Source organism: Nelumbo lutea, chromosome 1, assembly GCF_056320005.1.
Source record: "Nelumbo lutea isolate HS-2025 chromosome 1, American lotus-T2T, whole genome shotgun sequence".
In the NCBI taxonomy this organism is placed as follows: Eukaryota; Viridiplantae; Streptophyta; class Magnoliopsida; order Proteales; family Nelumbonaceae; genus Nelumbo; species Nelumbo lutea.
Genome location: NC_142684.1, coordinates 207,223,712 through 207,236,596, shown reverse-complemented (window position 1 = coordinate 207,236,596; position 12,885 = coordinate 207,223,712). Strand labels below are relative to the sequence as shown.

At 39.7% G+C, this 12,885-nt stretch overlaps 1 protein-coding gene and 1 pseudogene across 2 annotated transcripts in view; both read right to left on the bottom strand.

Moving 5' to 3' along the window:
* Window positions 1-148: 148 nt before the first annotated feature.
* On the bottom strand, window positions 149-2,365 carry LOC148880624 (small ribosomal subunit protein uS4y pseudogene; annotated as a pseudogene). Its single transcript, XR_016109650.1, has 3 exons — window positions 2,160-2,365; window positions 1,658-2,036; window positions 149-532 (listed from the first exon to the last, which is right to left on the bottom strand). The product of XR_016109650.1 is annotated as a small ribosomal subunit protein uS4y pseudogene (transcript).
* Window positions 2,366-2,778: 413 nt separating this feature from the next.
* Window positions 2,779-12,885, bottom strand: part of LOC148880623 (NAD-capped RNA hydrolase DXO1-like) — a 34,043-nt gene continuing 23,936 nt past the window's right edge. The window contains exons 10-13 of the mRNA XM_088962594.1: window positions 5,951-5,997; window positions 4,276-4,360; window positions 3,530-3,593; window positions 2,779-3,421 (exon numbers count right to left, since the gene is read on the bottom strand). Of these exons, the coding sequence (XP_088818720.1) occupies window positions 3,312-3,421; window positions 3,530-3,593; window positions 4,276-4,360; window positions 5,951-5,997 (306 nt within the window). The 3' untranslated portion in view covers window positions 2,779-3,311. The remainder of the gene's footprint in view (window positions 3,422-3,529; window positions 3,594-4,275; window positions 4,361-5,950; window positions 5,998-12,885) is intronic.

Here is a 12,885-nt window from a genome sequence, read left to right as displayed (position 1 = left end):
CTCTCCCCTACGGTTTCTCTTTCGAAGAAATAGGCTTTTGTAGCAGGTGGAAGAGTGTATGTGTGTGTGTGTGTGTGAGAGAGAGAGAGAGAGAGAGAGAGAGAGAGAGAGAGAGAGACTAAAGATGCAACAGATAGGACACAATTCGTAGATTGAAACCCCAGCTCAATCATCTATAATACTACTTGGTACTGGCATGTATTCTTGTTCTCGACAATAGAATCTTCTAATAACAAAATCTTAAAACCAAAAATTTTCAACTGCTACCATAGAGAGGAGAAAGCAAACAAGAATTACTCATAAATCATAATCCCTATATCACCACCACTTACCATCAAAACCGATTGCTCAATCCTCGTCCTCTTCATCTCCATCACCACCTGCAGCCTTCTTTGCAGCAGCTTTCTGGTTCTTCCGCTTCACTCTTCCAGGACGGCCACCTCCAAGGGGACTGGTTAGTGAAAAACCAATATGCTTCTGTGAGTCTACCCTAACCATGAATGAGGGAATGTTGACGACCTGCCTCCCAACCCTGTTAGGTAAAAAATAGGATTTTCACATTCAACATTTTCTGTCTCATGCCGCTCCTAAGAAAAGTCAAAATATATCTCGAGGATGCAATACCCATTATTATACCAGTATTTCTTAAGTGAAAAATCAGTAGGTGCAGGCAGAACATTGCTTTAGATTACATATAAATTAGGAGCCAGAAAAGGGTGAAGCATGAATCTTGAGTGAGATAAAAAACCATCAAGTCCTTTTAGTTTGGGAAAGAAATATATTACAATGACATTTTAAAACCAGCAACAAAATTCAAACCATTTGAGAGATGTATTTATTGACAACAGGTTACCCATCAATTCAGAACAGGAACTGTTGACAGAAACAAAGATTTAATATACAACATCCAGAATCTCTTTATCATATATCATATATAAAAATTATAAACATCTAGGTATTTGGATTTATGCAGAAGAAACATATGATGAGAAAGGACCCACAAATTCACTTCATGTTTGATGAAAACTTCAGTAGGAAGTATTATTGATCAATCATTCCATCACAGACTCCTTTCAAATCTAAGCACAGCCTAATAATGCCCCCTTTCAATTAGGCGTGTCAATTGGACTGGATTTTGTCCAATCCGGTCCAGTCCAATGTGAGTCCATTGCAAATGAACCTGGTCCAATCCAGTCAAATGAATATTTTGGACCATTTTAGACCGGTCCAGAGACTGTTCAACCTGTTCAAATTCCTGTTAATTTAGATTGGTTTCAACTCAAACCTGGTCCATTGACACATATGTTCTAATCTTCTATCAATGGATCAGATATTGGCTCAATCCGATGTAAATTCATTATGGACGGACCAGGTCCAATCCAATATGTCATATTGGTCCGTCCAGTCCGTCCAAATTCAATGTGTTATTGGTCCGTCCAAAGTCCAATCCAAAACCGTACATTGACACCCTTACCTTCAATTATCATTCAAAAGAATCAAAACAGGTAAGGTGAAGATGCAATGATGAAGCAACCGATAAATGCCAAAAGTTACAAAGTATAGCAATTACATGAAGCCACGACGGGATTCAAGAAGCAGAAATTGTAAAAAACATCGTTTGCCTTTTTCATTGACGGGTTAAAAGTGTAGTTTATACCTGATATGTCTCTGTCTGATGAGCACCCGGGCATGGTGGATGGACTTTGCCATACCAGACTTGAACACAAGTGTCTGAAGACGGCGCTCGAGAAAATTCTCCAGTCAGGGCCAACACATAATCAAGTTTGCTCTGGCTCTCATCGAAGAGCCCGTATCTTTTCATCCTACGGAGAAGGGCTTCGCCCTCAAAGATACGGCGGGGGTTCTTCTCATCAAGAGTTAGAAGCATCCTCGCGGCATTACGGATGCGGCTGAGCACATACTGAACCCTCCACAGCTCCCTCTTACACCGGAGCCCGTACCCTCCCACGAGCTTCAACTCGGCATCCAGCCGCTCCTTCTCGTACGGACGACGAGGCTTCTTGAAAGTCTTCCATCTGAAACAATCCCAGTACTACAGTTTATTTCATTTTACACAAAAAGGAAAGTCCACCAAAAGAAGAGGGAGGACCTTGACTGCAGTAAGCAGACGCAGTTGGCAAGTCAAAACCAAAATTAACTTTACAAAGAGGAAGCCAGAGATCAAGGTCGAAGAAATTGCAGAGATTGAATGGCTAAAGATGTATGAAAGACGACGATCGGAGAACAACGATCTTAAATTGAACGAATGGATGAGATCCAGATGATCCAGATGCAATAAGACGTAATGCATATAAACAGAGATAGAGGGAGGCTTACAGTTTCTATAGAAACTGACGTGAACCATGGCTCCCCTCCCTTCTTCCTTCTGCTGATGTCGAAGGCGAGGGAAAGGAAAGTTGGGAAGACCGAAGCTTTATATATTCCTGGTTTTAGGGTCCAATTCTGGCCCAGAATTGAGTTGGACTCAAGTCTAATACAACAGAGAATGAAGATGGGCCTGATGGGGCAACCAGGCCGAACGCCCAAGCTAGTCCAATCTAATGTCCTCTCTCCTCACTCATCGATCCACACATGATTCAACCATGGCAGTAGCACCAAGCAAGAGTGGGACTGGTTCCGAGTCGACTTGTGTTCACAGTTTGGTTTGGATTACCTCCCAGGAAATAACATGGGCCGGGCCAAAGCGAGTCCAATTCAATCAGCTAAAGTTGGGTTGGGTTGGGTTGGATTGAATTGAAATGCATCTTACTATATATATGATTACAAGTAATTCTTAAAATTAATTTATGGGTAAATTTGTAACCAATCAACCGGTATCATAAAAGTTATAACCAATTAATTTGGCCAAAACCCTTCCAGTATCATGTCATTTCGGCAGCATAGATTTTTCTAATTTTGAAGACGGTATTTATCAAAAATCATGCTTGCATGCTAATAGCACAGCATCCAGGAGCACATTGGGAACATGTCGCAATGAATTTAACGTTCAAGTATGATATACTCTCAGTGTGTTCGCACGCTTTTTGCTTTCAGCATATCCGGGCTGGTTTTCCCGATCATCTCATGCTTTAATAGTTTAATCAACTCCTTTGTTGGGCTGGTTTCCCCGCTCATCTCATGCTTTAATAGTCTAATCAACTCCTTTGTTGGAGAGCTGCTGCTCTACTAGAAGCAGATAACCACTGACTTGAGCACGCACCGTGCATAGTAAAAAAAGAATTACAGCTTGCAAATGATTTAAATTTATCTCCTTCTCCGCCCATGTATATAAGTATACCAAATTTGCCTCCTTATGCTTGTAACTGCTCTATATGGCTAGTAATTACATCCGGGCAAGACTGGGCTTGAAGAAGCTCCAAACGGTTGAAAGGTGGGGCAAACTGTAAGATGTAGTCTTCATCTGGAGCCGAAGTTCAAAGCAGATCAATATTATCACTTGTTAAAAATCTTAGTTGTAAGAAAAATGATAAAAAAAAACAAGGAAAGAAAGGACAGGCCAAAACTCAACTCTCTTTAACTGTCCCATAGAGCCAGCATAACACCTCGTCAGCAAATGCCAGGCAAACTCCTCCCTGTTGATCAATTGACATTAATAATGATTTAACCAAATTCTTGGTCAGCAATTGCTGTTTTTCACTATGATTGTTCCTCTAAAATGAACATTAAGTTGACAAGGGGTAAAGTAGGACATTTAACTGAACCCACTGATCTAATCATCAAATAGATGGTTCATCCTATTAAGTACACCCCACTATTTATGTGACTGTCAGTAGTACAGTGGGTGGGAGGATGGTTCCTCCCCCATCCCCCCGCAAATAAAAAAGAAAGAAAAAAGAAGACATCATCCATTCCATCTCTGCTTCTGCATTTGTTCAAATGAAATCCTTAGTTGAACCTATGTTCTAGCCACAATAACTTCTTTTCTGCACAGTACTTGTTGGCCCAAGAATCAATGTCTATTGAATTGCTCGAAACAGGCTCAAATAAGCAGATGGAGGGCAACCTATCTTTATGGGTAGAGAAATGCTGATCATAACAACTTCTACATCATATGTTGACATAGATTAAAAAAATAAAGAAAAGAAAAGAAACCAATTCAAATAGGCACTACCAATAACAGAAAATTATGTATAAATACCCCAAAGCTTCGGTCAAAGTTATTGGGACACTAAGATGTCCCATGGAGGAGATGGTGCAGATGATTAAATAAATTTATTTTCCCTGTATTTTGTAGCAGATAAGAAATTCTCATACCTGCCAGTAGCCCTTCATTTTTATTCTCTGTGTAATATCTTTGGTTCGTAGTCTCTCTGTGCGGACAAGACGGCCTGAATCATCCCTGCATCCACAAAAGATAATATCAATTACCATATAGTACCAGTACCAAATATGGATAAAATCAGGAGATATGGGTGCCTTCCAGAAGATTATGAGGGATCACAATTGGCAGCATACATAACAAGCAGCATGAGGAAGGAGAAATATAACATTCAAGTAGCCCACCCTACTCTTGCCCATAAAATCAGCTCAGTAGACATTTTTATCCAATATCCATGTTAATTACTTCAAAGAATAATATATGGGTATCAGTGAAGATAATTGGTGGTGTATACAGTAATGCTCAAAATTCAAATAGGAGCATCAAGTCAGAAGAGTCTCAAATGACTTAAATTTCACATTAGCTAGAATCTTCATTTCATTAGCTGTTTAATGAACCCAAGATTATGGAGTTCTTACCAAGGATATTTTTATCTTTTCTTGCAAGGGGGACTCCATTATGAAAATTTTTTCATAGACAGGATTAGGTGTTTATGTGAGGAACTAAAAGCAGACCTAGGAAGCCTTACCAACTCAAGATGCAATAAAAATAAAAAAGATTGTATAAGTTGCAAGCTATAAATACTCGCATGCACCTTAATTGAGGTAGGGCAAATGAAATAATTTGAGTTCTTAATTGGTAGTTGTGGTGGCTTTAGTAGGGAACAAGAAGTGCTTCCAGGAATGCTACTAGTCCTGTCCTTTATGAACCTGAACCAAGTTGAGATCAACCATATGTTGAGCCCTCAACACTAACCCCAATCTGACCCAATCACCCAATGTAATCACCCTTACAATAACATCACATACCTCTATCCCCCAAGAAAGCAATACATGCACACGAAATATATAGTGCACCAGAATTGCACTGCGCTGCTTGAGGCATCAAATCTAGATCAACTTCATTTTAAAATGGCTTGAACATTCTCTCACATTAACCAGATTTTGAACTCTACATTTATTTTTCAGTTAGGTGAAGGTTTGAGTAAAACCAGATAGAAGTTGCAACCCTATCCAGCAGCAATTTGTGGCATTCACCATGATGAAGTGTAAGAACAGGGGTTCAAGACTGATCATCCACTCCGTGCAAGAAAATGCCAAAGGTTAGGTCCATTACAGTCTACCCTTCACAAGATAGCTAGGACGTAACATTGGATAATGGGCCTTTATCATTGTAATTGCGAGATGAATTTACCATTTCAATAATGGACAAGTCAGGGAAGACTTCTTCAGTGAACAACATTTACAGGTGGTGAAAATTGCAGGAGTTGGAACAAGATTATTGTCATCCTGGAAAATTGCATGTAGTGTAGCATATCTAATGGTGGCCCATCTTGAATTTCAGCCTCTTGAGAACTTTGGACTCATGTGAGAATTATTCATTTAAGAGATACATGAAAAGGACTTCCATTATTATTTACAGCATCTTCTATACCACGTTTCTTTCAAACAGTCAAAAGATGGTCAACTGATAATAGAAATGCACCTAATAATTCAGATCATGACATGTTTCAAAGCTCTAGATACTTTTTCCAGTGGCAATGAAGTGAAGGCATTAATAAATTAAAGGATGGGGGGGGGGGGGACAGAGAGATGTACATAAATGGAATACCTGAATCCGATAACAATGTAAGGAACACCTGCCAAGAATGATTGTATCTGCAAAATTTCAGGTAGAAATGTAATATTCAGATATAACATGGAGAAATTCCGTGCAATAAGATAGACAAGAGAAAGTGTCATACAATAGAAACACATCAAGAATGATAAAGGGACAGAAACTTTAAAAAAAGGGAAATTTGTGTATCAAAAAAGCTGTAGAAAAAGGAGTTGTTAAAATGTGACTGTAAATGCATATTTGACAATACTTATTAGACAGGAGGCTTGTTTTTGTTTTTTTTTTTTTATGGGAAGCGGTAACTTTCATTAATTTTAAAGTACAGCTGTCACCTTCATAAGCAATGTGACCCCTCAAAGTTAAAACAACTTGCAAACAAGCCCAAAATAAAGTTTCCTTACTAACTCCTTGCTTTGCTAAAGCATCAGCCAATGAATTTTCTGACCTCCTAGACCATTTAAAATGTGCTTCAAGCTCCCTTGTTAGGTTCAATATCACCCTTACAGGCTGTCTAAGGGACCAAATGCCCAAACTGTTTGTTTGCATCCAACCTACTACCAATTTTGACTATCCCCCCACTTCTAACTGCTGAAAACCCAATTATTCAGCCAGTCTGATTCCCTGAAGGAATGCCAATACTTACTGCTCTAAGCAAGTCACCCAGCCCTATTGGGCCAGAACTCTTCCTTCCACATCTCTGAAAACACCTCCGATTACACAGGAGCCCGGATTACCTACAGAGCTGCCATCGAAATTCAGTTTAAACTATAATGTAAAGGAGGGGACCAATCTTCACACTATAACATGGACCAATTACATCTCCGCCCTTAAGTGGGTGGCCAGCACATAAGGTAAGCATAGATGTCAATCATGCCCAGCTTGCTTATATAGTGAGTCAATTTTCCTGAAGAAACTCTTTCCCGTATAAAGTGTCTATTGACCTCTATGTGCTTAGTTCTGTCATGCTAAATAGGATTATGTGCAAATTTGATAGATAGTTGTTTGATTGTCACAATAGAGCATCATTGGCTTCTCACAATCAATACACCCTCCCAAAAGTGATATCAGCCACAATCAGTGTTTTAAAAGGCGTGCTCGAGGCATGCCTAGGTGCAGAGGTGAGGTGCTTTCCAGGCTAGATGCCTCGCCCAAACTAAGGTGCACAAACCTTGAACAGGCACTCGCCTCTGCGCCTAGGTGTGCACCTCAGGCCAGGCGACAAGCGGCCCAAGTGAGCGCCTGGATGATGTTTACACAATTCAACAGAAAACAAATTTCGAAATTATATTAAAAAAAAAAACAAAACAAAATAGGAAACTTGGGAAAAAGGAAGCTGAATCGACATGGTTTTTGTCAAAACAACCAAAAAAAAAAAAGTTTGCACGGAAGACTTCCTTCGTCCAAAAGTTTGCACTCCAGAGTCTAAACCAGAGGAAGCTGAAGCTCATTCAAGATCAAGTTCGTCCAAGACTCCAAGCCTGAATCGAACAAAGTTACAGTATCAAGTATGTTATGTATATTTTTATCTTCTTCTTCTTCTTCCTGCGGCAGTCGGTAGTCCAGGCTGAAACAGGGGCTCCGCCCTTTCTCTTCTTCTTCTTCTCCTTCAATTTTCTTAGTAAAACAGGGGCTCCGCCCTCTCCTTCTTCAGTTTTCTCAGTAAAACAGGGGCTTCGCCCTCCGCCCTCTCTCTCTTCTTCTTCTTCTTCTTCTTCAATTTTCTCAGTAAAACAGGGGTCCGCCCTCTCCTTCTTTCTTGCAGTCTTGTTTCTTGCACAAAAACAGGGGCTATGCCCTATTTGTTTTTTCAATTTTTATCATAAAAACAGGGGACCACCCCTTTTTTTTTTCAAATTTTCTCATTAAAACAGGGGCTCTGCCCCATTGTTTTTCAGTTGTTATCATAAAAACAGGGGATTCGTCCCATTTTATCAGTTTTTCTCATTAAAATAGGGGCTCCACAGCCCACCCCATTGTTTTTTAGTTTTTATCATTAAAACTGCCCATTCTTCTTTATAGTTTCTACAAAGACTTGCATACTTGCAGAATTGCAGTCTTGCTTCTTAGTGAGTTAAAACAGTTCAGTTTTTCTAATTATCAAATAGGATAGTTTATTTATTTGTGTTATTATCAAGTAGAACAAGAATAGTTTATTTATTTTCGGAGATAGGTTCACAAATATGAGTATTGATAGTTGCAAATTGCAGTTTGTCATTTGCCAATAGGAAATTTTGCCGACCAAGTAGAGTAAAGAGATGGGAGAAAAGTCCGGCAATACTAAAGAAAGCAATAGGAAAGACCCGGGCTGGAAATATTGTTATTTGCAAGATCCAAAGAATACAAATTCTGTCACTTGAAAATTTTGTGGCAAAGTGACAAATTGAGGAATCTATAGAGCAAAAGAGCATTTGGTTGGTAGAAGAAGAAATGTAAAAGTTTGTCCTAAATGCTCGAAAGAGGTGAAATAAGAGATATTAGCATACAAGCATTGAAAAAAATCAATGAAAGAGGTCATAGTTGGAAGTCAAAAGGGCAGAATTCCTGATTTTGATGATTGTGAAAATATAATTGAAGATGAGATGAGATGGGGGACAAGGTGGAAGTGCTTGGTGGTGCTGATCACATTCCTTCTGCTTCAGGTTCAAAAAGAAGTTCTAAACAGCCCCCTATAAAAAGGCAAAAGGGACCTTTGGATCAAAGTTGTCAAGGCGACGCCTAGGCGACAAGGCGCCCTTTGAGGGTCGCCTCGCCTAATCTCCAAGCAGTTTTGTGCTATGTATTGTAAAATACTTTTTTATTCTTTATTTTTTGACATTATAATTATAAAATAGGCACTATTAAACTAAAATATTCATTTTGTATGTTTATATACTAATTTGTTTTTATTATTTTCTTATTTGTTAGGATTTAATCAATACAAACATTGCTAAATGCTGTGTTGAACCCTCAAAGACTTTAAAACCTGAACCAATAAGTAAGGAAGAACTTAAATTTTGTCTAATCAACACATTTTCTATACTTTAACATGAATTCTATACCTTTCTTATGAAAATTATGAATAATTATTAAGGAAATATGGCTATGGTACCTAGGAAACTACCCTAGGATCTATGTTTTTTTTTATGAATAATAATAAGTTTATTGAATCAGAAGCAAATTAGAGTGAGTTCATACATCATCCCAGTGAGAGGCGCGAGCTGCAGCCCCTCCTTGAAACTTACAAATAAACTAGGAAAGAAAAACAAGAATAACAACTGAGCCCAAAATAATTCTTTCCTATTTACCCCTTGCTTAGCTAACACATCTAACAAGGTATTTGCTGATCTCCCCACCCACTGTACAATGACCAACATATTCCTTGTCAACCAACTAAATTTCTTCATTTCATTCTTGTGTCGCCACATAGCCTCTTCAGAATTTTTCAACCAACCCACCACCACTTAGGAATCCCCCTCGATTATTAGTTGTTGTACCCCCAGCTGGTTTGCAAATTGGACCCCTTGTACAGTAGCTAAAAGTTTTGCCCTGATGGATTTCTCAATTCCCAAAGGACCTGAGTAGAGCAACAAAATCTCTCCCTTCTCATTTATCAAAGCACCCCCCACTCCGGATAATCCTGGATTACCCATGCTGCTTCCATCAAAGTTCAACTTAATTGAGCCTTCGGGTGGAGGAGACCAGCTTGTAATTGATTTGGCCTTTAAAGATGAACACCTTGCTACTGCTGACCAATTTCTCCAAATGTCATTAAAGGAGAACTGATGAAAGATTTCCAAGGTCTTCAACCAATGTATTGCCCTGTTTAACACAATCTTTCAAATTCTTTTGACGGTAAGGGTTGGTGAGTAGAAAGTTGAGAGATGGACTTGAAAAAATAAGCACAAGTGAAGGTTCCAATGGGTTTAGGAGTCCAAACCCTCTTATCTGGCTTGGAGGGATCCAAACGAACTTGATTAAAACACCCAAGCAAAAAAGAAAGAGACTCAATTTCAGCACCCCTAAGTCCTCTACGAAAACCAAAATCCCAAGTAGGGTCTAAGAGTGTTCCCAAGGGTGAGACAAATTTTGAGACCACCTCTTTTTTGTACAAAGAAATAGAAAAAAGCGAGGGGAACAAAACCTTTAACGATGAGTCTCCTACCCAAATATCCTCCCAAAAAAGGATAGAATTGTCAGAGCAAACTTCATACCTAATAAAATTGAGGAATTGAGGAAGGGTGTTGTGAATAGCCTTCCAAGGTGCTGCTAGGTTAGCTTGCCTTGATACACCAGCATCCCATCCATTCCCTGACCTCCCATGAATACTTCCCACCACCTCATGCCACAATCTCTCTTTCCAAAGGCCATCTCCACAACCATTTCCCTAACAGAGCTTGATTCTTTCTAGTTACCCTCCCAATTCCCAAACCCCCCCTCTTCTTTACTTCTACACACAATTTCCCAATTAACCAAGTGATCATTTTTCTCTTGTCCCGGCTCCCATAAGAAGTCTCTCATCAACTTCTCCAGCTTCCTAGCTTCCCTAACTGGTATCCTAAAGATAGACAAATAATAGTAGGTAAGTTAGCCAAGGTAGCTCTTATTAGGGTACTTCTTCCTCCTAAAGAGATATAGTTCCTCTTCCATGAGACTAATCTCTTCTCAAATTTTTCCAACACTGGGGTCCAAAATCTACTCTCCCTAGGATTTGCCCCTAAAGGAAGCCCTAAATATGGCATAGGCCAAGCAGAGGTGGAACACTCGAGACACTCCGCAATAGCCTCGACCTCCCTTACCTCCAAATTTATACCTGCTACGCAACTCTTTTCCAAATTTATTCTCAAATTAGAGACACTTTTAGAACCTTTTATTAGCTCCTTTAGGTTTGCTACCTTTTCACTAAGACCTCCTTCACAAAAAATCATTAGGTCGTTTGCAAACTGAAGGTGGGTGACGGGGACTTGGTGCCTTCCTATTCTCCAACCCCTAATGGCATCTTCGTTGCCAGCCTTAGTAATGATCCTACTAATCACATCAGCTACTAAGGTAAAAAGGAATGGTGAAAGTGGATCCCCTTGCCTGACACCCCTACAAGCCGGAAAAAAATCCCTTATCATACCATTTACCAGAATAGAGTAGTGACAAGTAATGACACACCCAAAGATCCAACTACACCACTTGTCCCCAAATCCACCATTTTGCATAACCTCTAATAGAAACTCCCAGTCCACCAAATCATAGGCCTTTTCAAGATCCAATTTACAAATGAATCCTTTCCTACTAGACCTTTTCATTTTCTCCACACACTCATTCGCAATTAAGATCTGATCTGTTATTTGTCGCCCTTGAATGAAAGCCCCCTGAGTTTCACTAATGATGGTAGGGAGGACTGTTTTGATCCTCAATGAGAGCACTTAAGCCAGAATTTTATAGATGCTTATCACCAGACTAATAGGCCTATAATCTTTTGGGTGGTTGGCATCAATCTTCTTAGGTATCAAGGCCAAAAAAGTGGCATTAATTCCCGGGCTTATAGTGTGATTGTCTGCAAATTCCTTAAATACTTCAGCTAGATCCTCTTTCAACACCTCCCAACAGTCTTGATAAAAACCCATTGTAAAGCCATCTGGACCCGAAGCCTTGGATCTATCCAATAGAAAAACAGTTTTCTTAATCTCTTCTTCCTCGAAATCCCTTTCCAGCCACCTTGCCACTCCATCAATTCTTGGCCAATTCACCCTTTCCATGACTGTTCTCTCACTCAAAGGCCTTCTATAAATTGATTTGAAGTGGTCCACAAATTGTCTCGCTATGTCATCCTGGTTGGTAATCACCTCCTTTCCTATCTCTAGTTTGGTCACAAAATTCTTTCTCCGTCTTCCATTTGCCAAATGTCTAGATTTTTGTCTCCAACTGATTTCTTCCCTCAATAACACCTTCCAACTCCTTTTTTAATTGTCTCCTTAACACTTTGTCCTCCTCGGTCAGCCCATTGTGAGATTCCTTTACATCCAATTTCTTTATTCAAGAGATTAGGCCCAATTTTTGCTCCTCAATTCTACCAAACTGATCTCTATTCCACTCTTTTATTTTGGCTCTCAACCTTTTTAATTTCTTGTGGAACTTGATCCCCTTCCATCTTACCCCCCTCTCCTCCTCACCCCACCACTCCTTCACTTTTTTCACAAAATCTGGATGGGTAAGCCACATATTTTCGAATCTAAAAGGTTTGGGTCCTATAGGAAAAGACTCAGTTCCTATTTGGATAGGACAGTGATCGGAGGTGACCCTGGGTAATGCCTTAGCAACCAAGTTTTCCAAACTATTCTCCCAGGCAAGGTTAAAAAGGAATCTATCCAACTTCGAGCACAAAGGGGTTTCCTGAAGGTTGGACCAAGTGTAACTAGCTTGCAGCAGAGGTATTTTCTTCAGTTCACAATCTTCAATAAAACCATTAAATTTCCTCATGCTTCCTTCACAAAGGCCAACCCCACCCCAGAGCCAATCAAACTTTCTCTAAACACAAGGTGCCAACTTCCCAATGGAGAACCATCAAAATTGAATTTGAATGGTCCATAAGTAACCAATTGTGCACCACTTGCCCGTCTCCAAGAAGAAAAGTTCATGCTAACCCATAACTGCCTCCACCAATGAGATCCATTAAAACACTTACAAAGTCCAAACAATCTTCTATAATTTTTGACTTGATGTTGCACCAATCCTTATGCATAAATAATGGTATCTAGCCATTTAGCAAACAAATATGTAGTATGCAACTCAACTCAAGAAAGCCTTATCCCACCTATATGGGATCAGTGACATGAACCCTATTTCACCATTTCACTCTATCAAAAGCCATGCCCATTGTCAAATTGTGAGCCCTCAAACGATTTCTCACTACCTCCGCCCATGTCCCTTGTGGCCTACTAGCTCTTCAAGACACTTCAACT